The sequence below is a fragment of the Medicago truncatula genome, chromosome 5, assembly GCF_003473485.1.
Source record: "Medicago truncatula cultivar Jemalong A17 chromosome 5, MtrunA17r5.0-ANR, whole genome shotgun sequence".
In the NCBI taxonomy this organism is placed as follows: Eukaryota; Viridiplantae; Streptophyta; class Magnoliopsida; order Fabales; family Fabaceae; genus Medicago; species Medicago truncatula.
This window is the reverse complement of record NC_053046.1, coordinates 40,470,181-40,489,091: the sequence shown is the minus strand read 5'-3', so window position 1 is coordinate 40,489,091 and position 18,911 is coordinate 40,470,181. Positions and strand designations below refer to the sequence as shown.

The following is an 18,911-nucleotide window of genomic DNA, read 5'->3' as shown; positions in this document are numbered from 1 at the left end:
ATTAATTCTCTTCCAGCTGGCCATCGCCCCATGAAAAAAAATGGAATTAGCATCACCTTCCTTAAACTAACATCCTTGTCTTTTGCCACTACATGCTACACATTATTCTAGACAAAAAAAAAAAAAAAAAAAACTTGAGATGAAACAAAACGATATTCCTCCAACTCATAAGCATCAAAACCACTAATTTAAACAAACGAAGCAAACGATCCTTAGCCTAATTTAAACAACTAGCAATTTTCGAGTGCCACTCGTTCAAGCTCCCTTTAATCAATTTTGATTTCTCACCCCAATAAACAACATGAAAAGTTTGTCACTGCTCTTTAACTAAATCATTATATCCTGGAAGAAAAAAAAATATAACACTTCAACATGCAAAGGTGTAGGCCTAAATTCAATTGCCTTTTGCATTTCAACATGAAGAGATATGCATATTTAGTGTCCAACCCTTTCAAATATAATTGCATCAGGTGGAGAGAACCTATAACAAAAAAATTCAATTGGTTTTCATTTTTTGGATTTTTTTTTACTTGTAATTTTTTGGATTATGAATCTCTCAAATTAGACCACTAAAATCCAATATACAAAATACTCACACAATTGGACCTTTGCTAAAAAAATCAACAAAAACAACAATGCAAAAACAGTAGTAAACAGTACTCGTGTTGTTGTCTTTAGAATTAGAATTCAATACTTAGTCTTTATCATATTAGTATAGCTAACATTGATTCTTAAAAATGTTAACGTCACTTGTCATTAAAGGATCAGTTATACCTTTCAAATTAGAGCTCGATATACATAATTTAAAAAACAGGGACAAAATCAACATGAAATGATGAAAGTAATACCATTTCGTTTGCTACCAGTTCCACCAATGACACCATATCAATAAGGTGACAGAGAATGACATTCTTAAGAGCATGTGGTCGAGTATCAGAAACCAGGCATCTTTTCAAACAACCGGACACATCATTATTCTTGTCCGTGGTATGTTGACCCACTTCTTCATTAGACCGTAATTGCCTGGCATTAATCCAGAATCTGACAAATCAATTTGGTTTATCCCTTGGAGCCAACAGTTCTTTATCTCTTCCAAGAGAAAGCATGCAATTGCATCTATGGATTCAGCGCCTTCTAATAATTGGCAACTATCATTTGTGCAAAATTCAGTATGCAGCTGATTTATTGCAGGAAGACAAGGAGCAGTAACATCGTATAGGCTTTCACATACAAGAATTATTTTTCCCCTAAAAAGAAAAAACTGAAGCCACGTATCCTATAACAAGTTAACAGCTGAACGATATAGTGCTGATATGATATATAAGCACCTGGTTTCATATAAAAGCAAAAAAAACTACCTTACACACTTTAAGAAAAGTAGTTAACTTCATTAATTTTTTAAAGGTAATAAAAGATTTAATTGTGTTATCTAAAATACCCCTCATGGAAATTGTTTCATTATTGAAAAATAAAACTTTACTTAATTAAAGGGTATTTTAGGAATTATAACATTGAATATGATAGAGTAAGTTAAATCTTGCTTATAATTGAGACTACAAAACATGATTTTTTGTGGCATATATTCAAAACCGGAGGGAGTGATTGTTCATTGCTTTCAGAAGATCCTTAAGATTACCATTTAACCAAGGCAAAATAACCTTTCAGTTTTACTGCTAATATGTTTATAAACCCAAAAGGTCCAGTAATTTACAACACAACCAACTTCACAATCACTAATGCATGACATAGATGGCTAGTCCTATACCTTAATCATGTAAGTATGCCAGAGTGAGCCATCGGCTTCTAAAGATAAGATCATGATGCTTATTTCAAAAATAGAATTCACAATCCTAGCTCATGTGTGTTTGTGTATGTGCATGCTTTTGACGGGAGTGGATAGAAAGTAGCAAAAACAAATAAAACATTATATACAAGTGAAAACAATTCATCAGTGAAACTAACCATTGTTTGGTCTTGTGTACTTCCTGAAACAGACAAAAAAGATGCATCCAGTACATCAAAGTGACATAGAAGCTGAACAAAACCAATCTTTAGACAACCTAATTTGTGATGTAAAATACTGCAACAACTTGCTTCTAACTTGTATTTTAGCTTGGTATGCTTTGTTTGTAACTTTTCAACGTTCAGATTGTTTTTCAAATGTTTCACATTAGAACATTGAGTACTTTGAGTTTTCGCACTGATGTCAATGGCCATTTCAGTTTGATTTCTCAGGGATGAGAGCTTAAGCATCTTCCGCTTCAAATCCTCAGTTGTCCTCTTATCTTCTTCTAGCTGCTGAGACATCTGATCATCACGACATTTCTCTTCCACAACCTTGTTCCAGTTATCTTCTGCAAGTTCCTTCTGCTCCTCTAATTTAACCTTCTCAATGGCTTTGTGCTTTTCAATCTCCTTCACTTTTCGTTAGCTTTTGCCATTTCTAACTCAGCTTTTCTTTTCTCTGCAAATAACCTGCGCTTTTTAAAATCCTGCCTTCTGGCGGCCGCTTTAAACGCAGACGTCTCAGTTTTCAATTTCTGTTTTGCTTCACTAACTTGTTTCTCCAATTGACCAATCTGAACCCTATACCCCTCAGCCTTCTCCACTTTAATTTTTGCAATTTGCGCTCCCTTACTCTTTTCTTGTTCCAGTAACTGTGATTCACCCTTGGAAACTCACATTTAAACATTTAGAAACTCAACTATAAACATATACTTTGCTGTTTTTATTAGATGGCTCGACCAACCAAGACAGAAGTCCTAGTGAGCATATTAGGGAATGACGTACCACTAGCTGCAAAGCTAGTTGGTGAACTGTAGGATGATGGGGTGAAAGCAGAGTTCTTGGTCCACCAAAGAAGACCAAAGCTCTTTGATTATGCAAAAGTATCAAGAATCCCTTGGATGATACTTGTTGGTGAACGGGAAATAAAAGAAGGCACAGGTAATGATGTAAACATAAACATCCCTAGAAAGAATTTGGTCAAGGAACTTCGGAAACGGTTAAACCCAAGTCCTGGTACCTATTTAGGTCTTGTTCTGATTGGCTTGAGTTATTTTGAGCTTATCTACTAATATAAGCTTTGGTAGTTGGTGTTTTGGTAAATTAATGGAAAGAGTTTATCATAATTCCATAAGCGGTTTTTGTCATATTTTGATAAGTTCTCACTATTAGCTTACACGGGGGTTTTGAAAATTAGAACCAATTTTGAATCAAGCATGAACTTCCAAGTTTCGGCAACTCTCTTCCTCTTAGAATCAGCCCTTCTTTTTTCACTCTCCAAAAGCTCCTTCAATCTACAGATTTCGTTGTCCCTCTCAGCTATACAAGCTTGTAAACCTAATACCTTCTCATTCTCGTCCCTATCCCCGATGAGCAGAAGTAACAGTCTGGGACTTGAACCTACTAAGTCCATTATTCACCCCGACGCCCCAGCATTAAATTCTTCCAATCGCTCCCCAGTTTCGATTTTGACATCACATACTGCAGACAAGACATAACATTACACCACATTACAATGCATTTCATTACAGAGAGTATATAGCTAAATATAACTATAGTTCAGGGTTCAACTATGTAGAACTGACTCTATAGATTGAAAGAATGTCTAAGTGTTCGAAACATGTAGGTGTTTGACATACACTGACACATGTGGTTACATAAAATCACTTCCATTTTATCAAATTACTATCAGTGTCTATGTGTCTGTATATGTACTCTATGAAGCATATAACCCGACAAAGACATCTGACACGACACGGTTAATGTCAAAAACATAGGATACCAATACAAATATATTAATTTATTTATTATAATTAAAAAAAATATGAACATTATTTAAAATTGAGAATCAAATATATTAATGTCAAAAGGGGTAGGTAACTAAAAAATTACCTGTTCGCAGCAAGTGTTAATAATGGGGTCAGATTTCAGTGTCTCCGCCGCCGGCACTGCCATGTCCGACGAGATTCGCAAACCGCCGTCTTTTTCAGTTCAATTCTTAGTTGATGATTTTTTCCAATCCACAGAACCTGAAGCAAGGAAAGGCGGAGTCATTGTTAACAATTATACATAACACATAACAATATATATCTGAATAAATCATCACAATGATACAAAATCAATGTTTACAACATAATGAGGCAAATTGTACCCAAAAATAAAATATAAAAATTTGGAAGCCCGGTGCACTAAACTCCCACATACGGAGGGTCCGGGAAGGGGTCCCACCTTTTTGGTGCATTATACGCATCCTTACCCTGTTTTATACACAAGAGGTTGTTCCCAAGACTTGAACCCGTGACCTTTCAGTAACATGACAACAACTTTACCGTTGCGCCAAGGCTCCCCCTTCCCAAAAGAAAGAGAGAGAAAAAACACACAATGAAGCAAATTTAGATGACACTTAAAGATAGAATACCCAACCTTCATATCAAAAAAGTTATAACACATGGCTGTAAAATTCTGGCGGCTGTAACAGTAAAATTCCTAGAATTTGTCATCTGGGACGAATCCCCTTTGCAGCATTTCATCATGGACACGGAATGCCTCTTTCATGTTGTCTTTAGAGACATATCCATTTATTAGTGATGTGTAAGTTGATTTGTCAGGATTGATACCTTTATCAATCATCTTATGTAATACCATCTCAGCCTCTTGCATTCTACCATGCCTAGAAAATCCACCAAGAATTGCATTGTATGTGACGAGATTAGGCAGCAGCCCTCGTTCTTCCATGTTATTAATCAAGAAAAAAGCTCGATCAAAGTTCTCTTCCTTTACAAAACTATTTATAAGAGTATTATATGTGATGCAATCGGGAGGAACTCCTTCCGAAATCATCGTGTTCAAAAAGTCATTTGCCTTTGACAAATTGCCAGCACGCAGGTAGCCTTTTATGATGGTGTTGCAAGTGACTAGGGTGGGCTTAATACCTTTTTCTTTCATTTCATCCCACAACCTAAATGCTTCGGACACAAGACCTAAGCTGCAGAATCCATTTATCAAAATACTAAACGATATGTAGCTGGGAAATATTTCCCTGCTTATCATATCATACCACAACTCCTTTGCTTTCTCCATTTCACCTACTTTGCAGAAGCCATCCATCAACGTATTATACGTCACGACATCAGGCTTAAGGCTCCTCAAAGTCATAGTCTCAAACAAACTAAGTGCTTTAGTCATGTTTCCATCCTTACAATAACCATGAATAAGAGTTGTTAGAGTGTAAAAATCAGGAAAAACTCCCCTTTCCACCATCTCCTTAAACAGTTCATCAGCATCATCAAGCATTTTACCCCTACACAATCCATTCAACAGAGTATTATATGTAACCACATCCATAACACAACCCCGCTCCACCATCTCATTCCGCATTTTAAGCGCCCCAGACACATCATCGTTCCTACAATACCCATTGATAAGAATAGTATAAATAACAGTATCAGGAACCAACCCAACACCTTTCATCTTCTCAAAATACGCCAATGCCCGACCAAGTTCCCCATTCCTCGAAAACACCCCAACAATAGAACTAAAGCTAATCAAATCAGGAACAACTCCACGCTGCAACATTTCATTAAAAACCCTCTCCGCCTCCCAAACATCCTCCTTCCTACAACTCTCAACCAACATAGGATTAAAAGTCGCTGCATTAGGACACAATCCAACCCCCAACATCTCATCCAAAACACGTTTCGCTCTCTCATAGCTTCCCTCCTTACACAAACCATTAATCAAAGCATTATACGTAAAAAGTCCCGGCTTCAACCCTTTACCTGCCATACAATCCACCAACCCAAAAGCTTCCGAAACAAGCCCCCGACGACAATAAGCATTAACCAAAGTATTATAAGTCACAAGATCAGCATAAACCCCTTTCTCCTCCATCTCAGACAAATAAACCCCAACATTATCCAATTTCCCATCTTTACACAAAGCATTAACCATAATATTCAAAGTATAAACATTAACAATATTCCCACTTTTAACAAAATCCTCATAAACCTTCCAAGCTAAATCAACCCACCCAACCTTAACAATTGCACCTAAAAGCGCATTACAAGCGTTAATCGAAACACAAAAACCTCTTTTTCTTAACAATTGAAATGCTTCAGAACCTTCTCTTAATTTCCTAGCTTGAACATAAGTTCTTATCAATAAATCAAAAACAACTACATTTTGGTTAGAATTCAAATTCGAACTCGAAGTTGAAATGAGAGAGTCGATTACCTCGACATGCGAAACGCCGCTTTTTCTAATGATTCTAAGGAGAAGAGATTGAGCTTCTGGAAGCTTCTTGGATTGAACTAGAAAATGGATCAATGTGGCAATGATAGATGGATTTGGAGACGTGGAGGCGATGGTTTGGATGAGATTGGGAAGGAGGAGAGGGTAGTTTTGGCATTTTTGAAGAAGTTGAGGGATTAGGGTTAGAGTTAGGGTTGAATTGGAATGGAGAAGATGGGTACGGAGGGAAGAGAAGTCGTTTTGTTTTAAGCGGAAAAGAAGCTTATCGATTAAAAGCGCGTTTGGGAGAGAAGAGGGTGAGAGAGGGAGAGAGGAGAAGGACGGGGTGTGTGAGATGAGACGAGGGGTGTGTGTGAGAATTGTTGTTGTTAAGGGATTGAATTTCATTGATTTTGAGTTCGAGAAATTTAACAGCTTGACGAAGAGCATTACGCGATTCTTGAGCTTTCAAGTATTTGTTTTTCCACTGCGAATCAAATCAAATGGTTTGAAGAAAAAAGAGAAAAAATGAATGAATGAATGAGTGAGAGAAAAGTAATTGTCTCCTGAACTCGTCCTTCTCTGGGCTGGTAGCATGCGGTGAAAAGGAGAGATTGCTAAAAGAATGTTAACACCTGCGTGAGTTAGAGTAGTTAAGTTAACTCACGCGGATGTTGGAAACGTGATCACGTATGTCTCCTGACATAAGTCACACTGATGCGTATTTTAGGAAATTTAGTTGGGAGTGAGCAATTTTTTATGGAAGAAGAGCAATTTTCCTTGTGTTATGTAACATCGAGACTCATTTCAATTCAAAAGTTGGGAGAATAGCTTCCCTTCATCATCTCACACAAACCCTTTTGGTCTCTCAGAATCTTGTTGAAAAAGACAAGTACACTGACCTTCTTTTTTTGTATTTTAGTTGTGAATAAGACGTTTAGTTGGGTCAAATATTCATTTTGGTCAATATGGGTGTGTTTTTGGGGTAAACAAGTGCCTCTAACTTGTACCCTTACCCTATAGATTTTGAAAATATTACTACTGTAAATAATAAATTAGGAGATTTAAAATATACGTTTTTTTATTTATTTCTTGTTTAAATTCATTTTGTTCATGACCAACTTCAGTCCCATTTACCCCAAGGCAAGCACAAGAGAAAATAGTGCATAAAAATCAACTTGAAGACAGTTAGGTACAAAGTTTGCTCAAGTCTATCAAAATAGTGTAAGCAACTAAAAAAAAAGTATAAGTAGCCATCCAAAAATTGCTTGCTTGATGGAACCTAAACTCGAATATATAAGTAGCTAAATAGGTTTTGGGCTATCCCATTTAACTTGAGAGTATAAATATTCATAAATCAAACAGTTTGAACAATAAATACAATAAAATTGTTGTTACAAGTTTACAATTAAAAAATAAAAATACAAATAAAAAAGAGCTATTTGCAAGTTTAAGAAGCACAAAAGCAGCATGTAAACCAATCGAAGGCTCACGAGCCAATTGAATCAACTCCAACTAGTTTCCAAGAAATCGGCTGACCTAGAAAAACTTTCCTAAGAGCTATGTCAATGAGGAACCCTATTTTAAATGTGAAAGTACAGATGAATTTGACTTGTTATATACATCAGTGTGTTTTAAAATACCAGATAGCAATATTTGTTGATCTTTACTCAGCCCAAAGAACCACTTCCTCAAAGTTTCAACATTGTCTAAAACAGACTTAGAATATGCTGAAAGATAGATGTTAGTATGAAAAAGGGCTTCAAGACCAAGAGGAAGGAGGACAAAGAGCGTATTGGCGGTGGCAATTTGAATAGAAAAGCATGCTTTCTTGGAAGAGATGCGGCATAAATAAGCAAACAGATTACATCTCAGTTTCTCAACTCCTTGAACTCCGTATCCACCGTTATCAACTCCAATCCTGAAATTTATAAAATTCGCCACATTGTTATAACGTAAACAAAAAAGCATGTGAAAGTATCATTGTGTATTAAATCAGATGATATTTTATTGTGCACATGTATCTATAGCTTGTTGCCTAGTTCAAATGTATATATAAAATGTAAATCTGACTGAAGCTCAATTAGTAATACTGGACTACATATGCCTCACAAAAAAAGGCTGATCATGTTTCTAATAGAAACGACACAGAATTCCATAGAACGAGCAAAGAATCACAACAACATGCGTAATTTTAACTCAACCCTCGTTGTTAAGGAAATATATCATATGATAGAAATATAGTTTTTACATTATTGATTTTTTGTATAACTGGTCAATCAGACACCAAGTTATGTCTCTTGACAAAATAGTCATCACAGCTGTAAATGACTATCAATCTTCAGTAAAGATGTTCCAATGATCACATATTGCCCCTCACTTTCGTGATAAGCATCAATCTACGCCATACATCCTCTATTCATAAATTTGTATACACATGAATGATTACTCAAAAAACTAACAATATGAAAGCATACAATGATCAATTTACCTCCCAAGTTTACCAAGAAGTACAATGATAGCAACAGCAATTTTCTCCTCTACACATGTGTCAAGCATGTCGAGCAGCTGAGGAACAAGTTTGATATCAGCCCAGTGCCAGCTCTGTATTGGGAAAGGCACCCAAGGAATTAGGTTCTAGTATGATCACATCAACTACACGATGTCATAATGTATTCATTCCATAAGAACGAGAAGAACACAATTTTCAACCATATAAAAACTTAATCTTATCCCTTGGTAACAATTCACTTATTCAATCAAACGATATATTTATTACTATGAGTGAGATTACAACTGTGAACTAGATTTATGGCCAATTTCATATTGTTGAATTTTATTAATTTCAGTATAACATTGATTCTTAAAAATGATAATGTCACTTGTCATTAAAGGGTCAGTTATACCTTTCAAATTTGAGCTCGATATGCATAATTTAAAAAACAGGGACAAAATCAACATGAAATGATGAGAGTAATACCATTTCGTTTGCTACCAGTTCCACCAATGACACGATATCAATAAGGTGACAGAGGATGACATTCTTAAGAGCATGTGGTCGAGTATCAGAAACCAGGCATCTTTTCAAACAACCGGACACATCATTATTCTTGTCAGTGGTATGTTGACCCACTTCTTCATTAGACCGTTGTCGAACATTATCATTGCCTGGCATTAATCCAGAATCTGACAAATCAATTTGGTTTATCCCTTGGAGCCAACAGTTCTTTATCTCTTCCAAGAGCAAGCATGCAATTGCATCAATGGATTCAGCGCCTTCTAATAATTGGCAACTATCATTTGTGCAAAATTCAGTATGCAGCTGATTTATTGCAGGAAGACAAGGAGCAGTAACATCGGATAGGCTTTCACCCTCAAGCAACATAACTAGAGACTTCAAAACAGTCGCCACCAAACCAAAATTATCCATGTCGAAAAACTTCTGTCCACCCAGATAGGCAAAATTATGAAGCATAGTGAGCACCATTAGAGAATCCCATTTGCAAAATCTAAGAGACTATACTTTTTTAGCACAATCCACAAAATCACGCACATACAAGAATTATTTTTCCCGAAAAAAGAAAAAACTAAAGCCACATATCCTATAACAAGTTAACATCTGAACGATATAGTGCTGATATATAAGAGCCTGGTTTAATATATAAGCAAAAAAAAACTACCTTACACCCTTTAAGAGAAGTAGTTAACTTCGTTAATTTTTTAAAGGTAACAAAAGATTTAATTGTATTATTTAAAATACCCCTCATGGGAAATTGTTCTATTATTGAAAAATAAAACTTTACTTAATTAAAGGGTATTTTAGGATTTACAGCATTGAATATGATAGAGTAAGTTAAATTTTGCTTATAACTGAGACTGCAAAACATGATTTATTGTGGCTTATATTCAAAACCGGAGGGAGTAATTGTTCATTGCTTTCAGAAGATCCTTAAGATTACCATTTTCCAAAGGCAAGATAACCTTTTAGTGTTACTGCTAATATGTTTATAAACCCAAAAGTTCCAGTAATTTACAACACAACCAACTTCACAATCACTAATGCCTGACATAGATAGCTAGTCCTATACCTTAATCATGTAAGTATGCCAGAGTGAGCCATCGGCTTCTAAAGATAAGATCATGATGCTTATTTCAAAAATAGAATTCACAACCTAGCTCATGTGTGTTTGTGTATGTGCATGCTTTTGACGGGAGTGGATAGAAAGTAGCAAAAACAACTAAAACATTATATACAGGTGAAAACAATTCATCAGTGAAACCAACCTTTGTGTGGTCTTGTGTACTTCCTGAAACAGACAAAAAAGATGCATCCAGTACATCAAAGTGACGTAGAAGCTGAACAAAACCAATCTTTAGACAACCTAATTTGTGATGTAAAATACTGTAACGACTTGCTTCTAACTTGTATTTTAGCTTGGTATGCTTTGTTTGTAACTTTTCAACGTTCAGATTGTTTTTCAAATGTTTCACTTTAGAACATTGACTACTTTGAGTTTTCGCACTGATGTCAACGGCTATTTCAGTTTGATTTCTCAGGGATGAGAGCTCAAGCATCTTCCGCTTCAAATCCTCAATTGTCCTCTTATCTTCTGCTAGCTGCTGAGACATCTGATCTGCACGACATTTCTCTTCCACAAACTTGTTCCAGTTATCTTGTGCAAGTGCCTTCTGCTCCTCTAATTTAACCATCTCAATGGCTTTGTGCTTTTCAATCTCCTTCAACTTTTCGTTAGCTTTTGCCATTTCTAACTCGGCTTTTCTTTTCTCTGCAAATAACCTGCGCTTTTTAAAATCCTGCCTTCTGGCCGCCGCTTTAAACACAGATGTCTCAGATTTCAATTTCTGTTTTGCTTCACTGACTTGTTTCTCCAATTGACCAATCTGAACCCTATACCCCTCAGCCTTCTCCACTTTAAGTTTTGCAATTTGCGCTCCCTTATTCTTTTCTTGTTCCAGTAACTTCCAAGTTTCGGCAACTCTCTTCCTCTTAGAATCAGCCCTTCTTTTTTCACTCTCCAAAAGCTCCTTCAATCTACATATTTCCCTGTCCCTCTCAGCTATACAAGCTTGTAAATCTAATGCCTTCTCATTCTCGTCCCCATCCCCGTTACATCCCCGATGAGCAGAAGTAACAGTCTGAGACTTGAAGCTACTGAGTCCATTATTCACCGCCGGCGCCCCAGCATTAAATTCTTCCAATCGCTCCCCAGTTTCGATTTTCACATCACATACTGCAGACAAGACATAAGACTACACCACATTACAATGCATTTCATTACAGTGAGTATATAACTATAACTCGGTGTTCAACTATGTAGAACCGACACTTTAGATTGAAAGACTGTCTAAGTGTTCGAGGCATGTAGGTGTTTGACATACACGGACACATGTGGTTGCATAAAATCACTTCCATTTTATCAAATTATTATTATCAGTGTCTATGTGTCCATATATGTACCACTCTATGAAGCACATAACCCAACAAAGACATCTGACATGACACGGTTAAATATTAATTAAAAATATATGTACGTCAATTACATTTATTATAAGTTAATTTAAGCAGTAATTTGATCAAACACTTAAAATGCATGCAATTGATTATAATTAACCTACCTTTGTTATTGTTATTGTGGTTGTTGAGGGATTGAATTTCATTGATTTTGAGTTCGAGAAATTTAACAGCTTGACGAAGAGCATTACGCGATTCTTGAGCTTTCAAGTATTTGTTTTTCCACTGCGAATCAAATCAAATGGTTTTAAGAAAAAAGAGAAGAAGTGAATGAATGAATGAATGGGTGAGAAAAGGGGATGGGTAACTAAACAATTACCTGTTCGCAGCAAGTGTTAATAATTGAGTCAGATCTCAGTGTCTCCGCCGCTGGCACTGCCATGTCCGACGAGATTCGCAAACCGCCGTCTTTTTCAGTTCAGTTGATTGATGATATCTTTCTATTCGGTGTTTAGTTTAGTTCAGTCTACGCAAATAAATTCAATGTAAATTTTCTAAAAACATTTCGTTTTATTTTCTATCGATTAAATTAAAATAAAAATTTGTTATATTTTTCGGAAAATTACAGTCACCTCCCCGAAAGTTTCTTTAAACAGCGTGTATACACCTTCTAGTTTAAAAATGAACACTTACATCCCTTATTTGTTTCATTAATTAACATATACCTCCCTTGTATGTTAACTCTGTTAATAGTCTGTTAACTTATTTGATGCAGTGAAAGGTTGTTTGTCTATCACACACAGGACAACTCCTTGAACTAGAAATTGACACATCTACGTACACGACAAACTAAATCCTCATATTCATCAGGCTACATAAATAGTAAAAACAAACTAGCGAATGAAATGTATGATTCAATACAATATTGATGATTACAAACAGAGAGATAAATTACATAAAAACAAACAAAATAAAAGAACTATAATGGAAAATGTTTTTCTTTTGTGTGCGCGCTGGAAATTGATATACATCATTACTCCAAATCCTCTCCAATGAAACTCATAAATTTTTCACCACTTAACCTAATTTCTCTTCATTTTCAACTTGAAGTTCAATTGAATCAACAAAATTACTCCATTCATTAGCATCATTAACTACATCAGTATTACACTATTACTACTACTACTCTCCGTCATATATTCCAATTTACAGTGATTCGACTCATCAAAAAAGACAATGGTGAAATTGATTTGGAGTTGGCCATGGTAACACACATCCTAGCGGTGGTATTTCTGAATTTGTAAAATTTAGTCATAATAATTATCTCTAAATAATAATCAAAGTAAATATTTACGCATAAATCAAAGATAAAGAAAAATGAGATAAATAAACTTAGCTATCATTGAAATTTTGTATAACTAGATTTTGTATAACTAGACACCGATACAACCCTATCAATATCTTCTATCAACGACTTATGTAACCTGCAAAACAATAAACCATTATCTAACCTGAGGTGTGATATAGTCACTGTCCTTAAGGATTTTATCCGCCTCATAAGCGCATATCCTTCCAGAATACAACAGTTCTTCTCCGTTATGAATCATGGTGACATAACAACTCAAAATAATCTCAAAGATAACCGGAGATGTAACCCAGAAGCTCAATACTTTAGATGAGAGAAAATAATTGTGTTTAGAGAAACACATAAAATGAGAGAGAGAGAGAGAGAGAGAGAGAGAGAGAGTATGTATGTGGGTATATATATATATATATAGGATTGATATTTTTGTGTCATGCCTTATTCTTTGTTGTGTACGAATGTGAATGTATATATATATATATATATATATATATATATATATATATATATATATATATATATCAGGAACTAACAAAACAAGTTGGTGAAGTAGGCACTAACCTTTGACTAACCATAATAATAGGAACATGTGGTCAAAAGAAATAGAATAAGGATCTCTTAATAATGATGAGTCATGGAGATATTTAAGGGGATATTGGAACTAATCAACAAATAGAAATAATATAATAATTCTAATTTAAATTGTTTTCTAGTAATAAGAAAAACTTTTGAAATATTTAATAAGACAACTATGGAACCAATTTATTTAACAACTATGGAACCAATTTGAAGAAAAGAATTAAGTTAAGGGACCGGGAGTTCAATTAAGCTTAATAATAATTAAATACTTCATTTTAATATTCATTTTAATACTTCATTTTAAAATCAGAAAGGTGATGATGTTCACATATGTAGAGACTGGTGTTTTATATTGTTGTTGGATAACCAGAATCCACCAAATAATACTTACCTAAAAATAAATAAATTATCAAAATGTGAAAATAAAGTAATTGTTAATATAACAAATCATTTTTAGTACTTGTTCAAAAAAAAAAAAATCATTTTTAGAAAGATAAAACATCATATCTAAAGAAGGATGTCAAAAATCAAGGTTCGTATTTGCAAGAGTGTGATAAAAACAAGGACATCATGAGCAGTATTTGAATTCTTGAAAAATGGTCAATAATATTGATCATTTTGGTAACTTGATTCAAACATGCTTTTTTTTTTTGTGGTGTCTGAAGTTCAAACATGTTCTGATGAAGAATTCAACATTATCAATCATTCTTTGATCATTGTGATTTGACCAAATTCATTTGGTTAGTAAAATACATCAAAGTCTTCTTTCAAAAACAACAAAATACATGAAAGTCTCATAAGTGTAAACGAAATAGTAAAGTATCGTAAGTGCTTCTCAAATTGCAACTCTTACCCGCAACATAATTTTACCTAGCAATATACTCTATCCGGTGCCTATTTATAAGAGAAAGTCGAATCAACAAAAGTTAATGTATCTAATTAAAAATTTAATCCAAATACATCAATTTTTGTTGACCTGATATTCTCTTATAATAGGACCGGAGGGAGTAACATGAAGAAAAAAAGAAAAAAAAAACTACCAACCGAAACGATGCTAAAATACAAACAAACACCAAGGAAACAAATCAATAATGTGCGGACCATTTAATACAAGTAACCGCGTAATTTTCCAAGAAGCAAGAATTATGGTCGTCTAAAATGAAATAGTTATCGCAAACATCATTTTGCGCATTAATTAACGCACAACTGCACAAAATAATGTCTATTTGCCTTGAAGTGGCTAAACTTGCAACTTGAGAATTATACTTGTTAATCATAACAAAGTTTCTACACATGTATTTTATTATTATTCGATTGTTTTTTATTTATATTCGGAGCAATCATGATCATTGATATGTTGTTTTGTTGTCATATTGTTAGGTAGAATGATTAGAGTGAGAGTTGCTATTTGAGATGCATGAGAGACATTTATCACCATGCAGCGTTCCTCCACTCCGGTGTATGATATACTCCGGTGTATTTAATAAGTAAATGCATTTGTTATAAAACAATTGTCACGAAAAAGCAATTGATGACAGGAGAAAATCATAGACAACACACATGCCATACTCTTAACTAGGGCTGGACAAGGACCCGTGGCCCGGCCCAACCCGGAAAAAACCGAAAAAAAAAACTGATCTGAGTGGGTTAATTCGGGTCCGCGGGTCAAACGGGTCACAAATACGGGTACACAAGGGTATCAACGGGCAAAGGCGGGGAGAGGAACTTCACCCGCGGGTACCCGAACCCGCCCGTTATTGCGTTCATATATATACCGTAGAAAACATGAAACCCTAATTTTCTTCTCATTCACTCACGCCTCACATTCACTCCTAGCGGCGCTCTCCTCCTTACCTCCTACCACCACCAACACTAATGACCACCTTCATCTTTTTTTCTTTCTCAACTCACTCTCTTACCTAACGCATAAAACCCTAACACAAACAAAGAGGAAGAAATCCACTTCAATCGATCTTCATCCTTCCTCCTCACTTTCACTCCTTCAAATTATGAAATATTGCATGTCTAGATCTGAAAGGTACTAATTTATCTTACTATATATAGTTTATTTGGTTTTGTAGTAGTAGCAATTGAATTTGTTTGTTAGACTTTTCAAGATCTGAACTTTATTCAGTGTATGGGTTTCTTATTCTAATGGTGTGTTATTTATGTTGCTTGTATAGACACATGGAAAGTGGTAGTGGATCCTTTACCTCAAATTCCAAACATTTGCAAGAACTCAAGGAGCCGATGTGTTTGATTCGGTGGAAGATCAAGGAGTTTGAGAACATTGTATTTGTATTTAATTGTCCAGATCCAGTGTTACTATTATTATTTTAAAGGCCAATGTATTTATTTTCTTTGAGAGTGAGAAGTCTGTAAATTATTAAGCATGGATTGTATTAGTTTTTATTTTTTAAGGAATGGTTTGTATTAGTTCTTTGAGATTCACGTCAAAATAAGACCCATTTTGAAAGGAAAATATATCAAAATAATTTTTTTGACAAGAACAAAGTTAAACAAACATAAAAACTAGTTTAATATAGAAAAAATAACAAAACAAAAAAACACATCAAAATTTATTGGGCTAAATTTTCGAACGCCCAGTAAGATGTCAAACCCGTTTTACCCGAACCGTGTAACCCGCAACCCGTTTTTACCCGAACCCGTTCAAACCGAATCTCATATTTGGGCAAAATTGGGTCTGTACTATACACCCGCGGGTTCGGCTGGGTGGAGGGTTTGGGCCCGAACCCGCCCGAACCCGCCCGATGTCCACCCCTACTCTTAACAATTATTGTGTCACATTGGAGACGGAAAATGATCACATGTCAAATAGATAACCAAATCGGTCTATACAAATAAAATAAAAAACTTAAGGATCAATTGTTAAGGAATTATAAAAAAAAAATATTTTATTTTGTTAACTGGTGCTCCGAAGGCACCAGTTAACAAGACCCAAAATATAATATACTCAACATAAAAAATGTCGATTCTAATACAAAAGCAGAAAAATAGATCAAATCAATTGATTGAAAGAAAAGAAAAAAAAAAAGAAGCAACTGTCACTGTTATGTATTAACTGCTATAACAACGACAGATGCAACATTGCGAACACAAAACCATAAACATATTATAAACATAAATATGGATATGGATAGAACTTCCTTGAAAGAAAACATTTCAAGATAAATAGAAAAGCATAAAGAGTGTAAAAAAGAAACGCAAATTTAGCTGTTAAGTAGAGGAACGAAAGTCATTAAAAGTGGTGATATATACATTAGATTAAATCTAAGAAGTTTGTAAGGAAGAGGGTGAAAACCTACCAGTTGCAAATTCTAGCACGATGCATTTTAAATATGAAAAATAAGTTATTTATTTAATGAGCTATTTTGAGTTATTATCTGTAGAGAAATTACTAGCACCCTAGAACATTTAAAAAATGTTTTTTTTTTTGTTACAACATTTAAAAAATTGTTACCGCTAATTAATTGTGCAAAAACTTTGTTAACTTGCAGATAATTATTTTCTCCTTATTATCCTAGTTAAAACTTGATTTGAAAATGTAGGTTTTAAATAGAGAGGAAAATGTAAAAGTTTTATTACTGTGATTGACAAGACTGGACTTATGTTATGTTGATCACACTTATCTATTTGATGCGATGAAGAATTCAAAGTTAAGTAGATCTTGGGTAGAAAATATTTGTGAGTTGGTTTACTTTAAAGAGTTTTTTTTTTTGGATAATAAAGAGCATATTTTTGTTGCGATGATTTTGATGAAAGAAATTATTGATTTGAGAAAATTTTATATGTTGATTGAATCGTTTGAAATATTTGTCATAAAAGTGAATTTAAAAACGATGAAGTTGTACAACTTGTTTCTCTCCCAACTCAAATTAGTTTAAAAAGATGTCATATCTAGTTAAACCTTTTAAAATGATATCTGTTGATTAATTTATATAAAAGATGGGCTTAATTACTATCAAACTGCCATAACTACTGTCATACAAAATCTCAATGATTAAAGAGATATCTATCATATCTAATTAGTCTGTATTAAATATTTGTTAAATTGATTAGAACAATATTTATTCAAAATAATCAAGGCAGAAACTCTAAATTGAAACCAAGTTATTAAAAGAACAAACATGAAGCAGGCCCAAACTAACAAAACTGAAGAAGTTTAAAAAGAAAACATATAATAATGAGGTTAAAAACAAAGAAAAGGAAAGAATGAGGCATCATCATGATCAAGTAGTTCTCATGTTTCAGGTTTATGCCTCAGAAGTTGATAGATGAAGGTGTATTTGAGAAAATGGAGTCTAGTTATGAATATAGTGATGGAATTTCACTTGAAGAAGAGTATCTTGATTGTTGACTACTAATTTTTGGAGTTGTTTGATGAATTTTTTTTTGGGTTAATTAATGGAGATATATGTGTGAAGGAAAAATAATTTATCGTTTCTATTTATACTCCAAAATTAGGTTAGGGTTTGCAAAATATGCCAAATTATATAAGTTGGTGAAAACTGAAAATGCTAGCATGTTTTTGCAACGGGAGACAAGTGCCTATCCACAACTCAAAATGGTAAAAAGGAAAAAGCAAGTGAAAAAGATGAAGTGGAATGGATCTTCAAGAGGAATGAATTTGTTGCAAGCTATACAACTCAAAATGGTAAAAAGAACAAAAGAAGGTGGAAGAGATGAAGTTGAATGAATCTCCAAGAGGAATGGATTTGTTGCAAGCTTGTCAAAACTGTATTTTGTATTTTCTTTTCTTTTGTTATTTAAAATTTAACAAAACATGTGAAAGAAGTATTTTATAAAGAAATTTAAAATCATAGAAGCATTATAAATTTAAAAATAATATCACTTATTTACATAAATTTTTATATTGCGCAGACAAAACTGAGGTATAAAAATCACGGTTATTAAAAAAAGTAGTTGTAGTAATACATTTGTCAAAAAGTTATGTTAGTTTTGTATATTTATCCATACAATTATTGATATATAAGAGAGAAACATAAAAACATTTTCAATGGTACTTAAATAGGATTTTTTTGCAAGGAAAACATCAATGCATGTTGAATTTTAGAAAAGATCGTATATTTTAAGGGATAAAGAAAAGTTTGAAAATGTCTTATGATAGTCTCTTAACATTAAGGTAATTCATGTGTAACTTTCAACTGTTTCAATGAACATCTCTCCTATATTTTAATATGAATTTTTAAGAGTCAAACACTTCCGTTTTTCTTTTTTCAA

At 34.0% G+C, this 18,911-nt stretch overlaps 2 protein-coding genes and 1 long non-coding RNA gene across 5 annotated transcripts; 1 reads left to right on the top strand and 2 right to left on the bottom strand.

The window, feature by feature from the left end:
* Positions 1-650: 650 nt before the first annotated feature.
* On the bottom strand, positions 651-11,998 carry LOC11429943 (pentatricopeptide repeat-containing protein At5g01110). Of its 3 annotated transcripts, XM_039834427.1 has the most exons (5): positions 11,932-11,998; positions 4,157-6,660; positions 3,898-4,034; positions 1,963-3,486; positions 651-1,328 (listed from the first exon to the last, which is right to left on the bottom strand). In XM_039834427.1, the coding sequence occupies exons 1-2, from the start codon at positions 11,953-11,955 to the stop codon at positions 4,492-4,494; spliced, it is 2,193 nt and encodes a 730-aa protein (XP_039690361.1). In that variant the 5' UTR covers positions 11,956-11,998; the 3' UTR covers positions 651-1,328; positions 1,963-3,486; positions 3,898-4,034; positions 4,157-4,491. The 3 variants fall into 3 exon arrangements, 2 of the variants coding, with proteins under 2 accessions (XP_039690361.1, XP_039690360.1); XR_005646315.1 differs by lacking the exon at positions 11,932-11,998 and having other exon boundaries at positions 669-3,486; positions 6,238-6,376; XM_039834426.1 differs by lacking the exon at positions 11,932-11,998 and having other exon boundaries at positions 669-3,486; positions 4,157-6,975.
* On the bottom strand, positions 7,548-12,259 carry LOC11426739 (uncharacterized). The gene is made up of 6 exons (XM_003617261.4): positions 12,087-12,259; positions 11,872-11,992; positions 10,519-11,486; positions 9,215-9,676; positions 8,726-8,838; positions 7,548-8,155 (listed from the first exon to the last, which is right to left on the bottom strand). Exons 1-6 carry the CDS (start codon positions 12,147-12,149, stop codon positions 7,813-7,815), a joined length of 2,070 nt encoding a protein of 689 aa, XP_003617309.2. The 5' UTR covers positions 12,150-12,259; the 3' UTR covers positions 7,548-7,812.
* Positions 12,260-15,443: 3,184 nt separating this feature from the next.
* On the top strand, positions 15,444-16,096 carry LOC120580717 (uncharacterized). Its single transcript, XR_005646450.1, has 2 exons — positions 15,444-15,687; positions 15,833-16,096. It is a non-coding gene; the product is annotated as an uncharacterized lncRNA (long non-coding RNA).
* Positions 16,097-18,911: the final 2,815 nt, after the last annotated feature.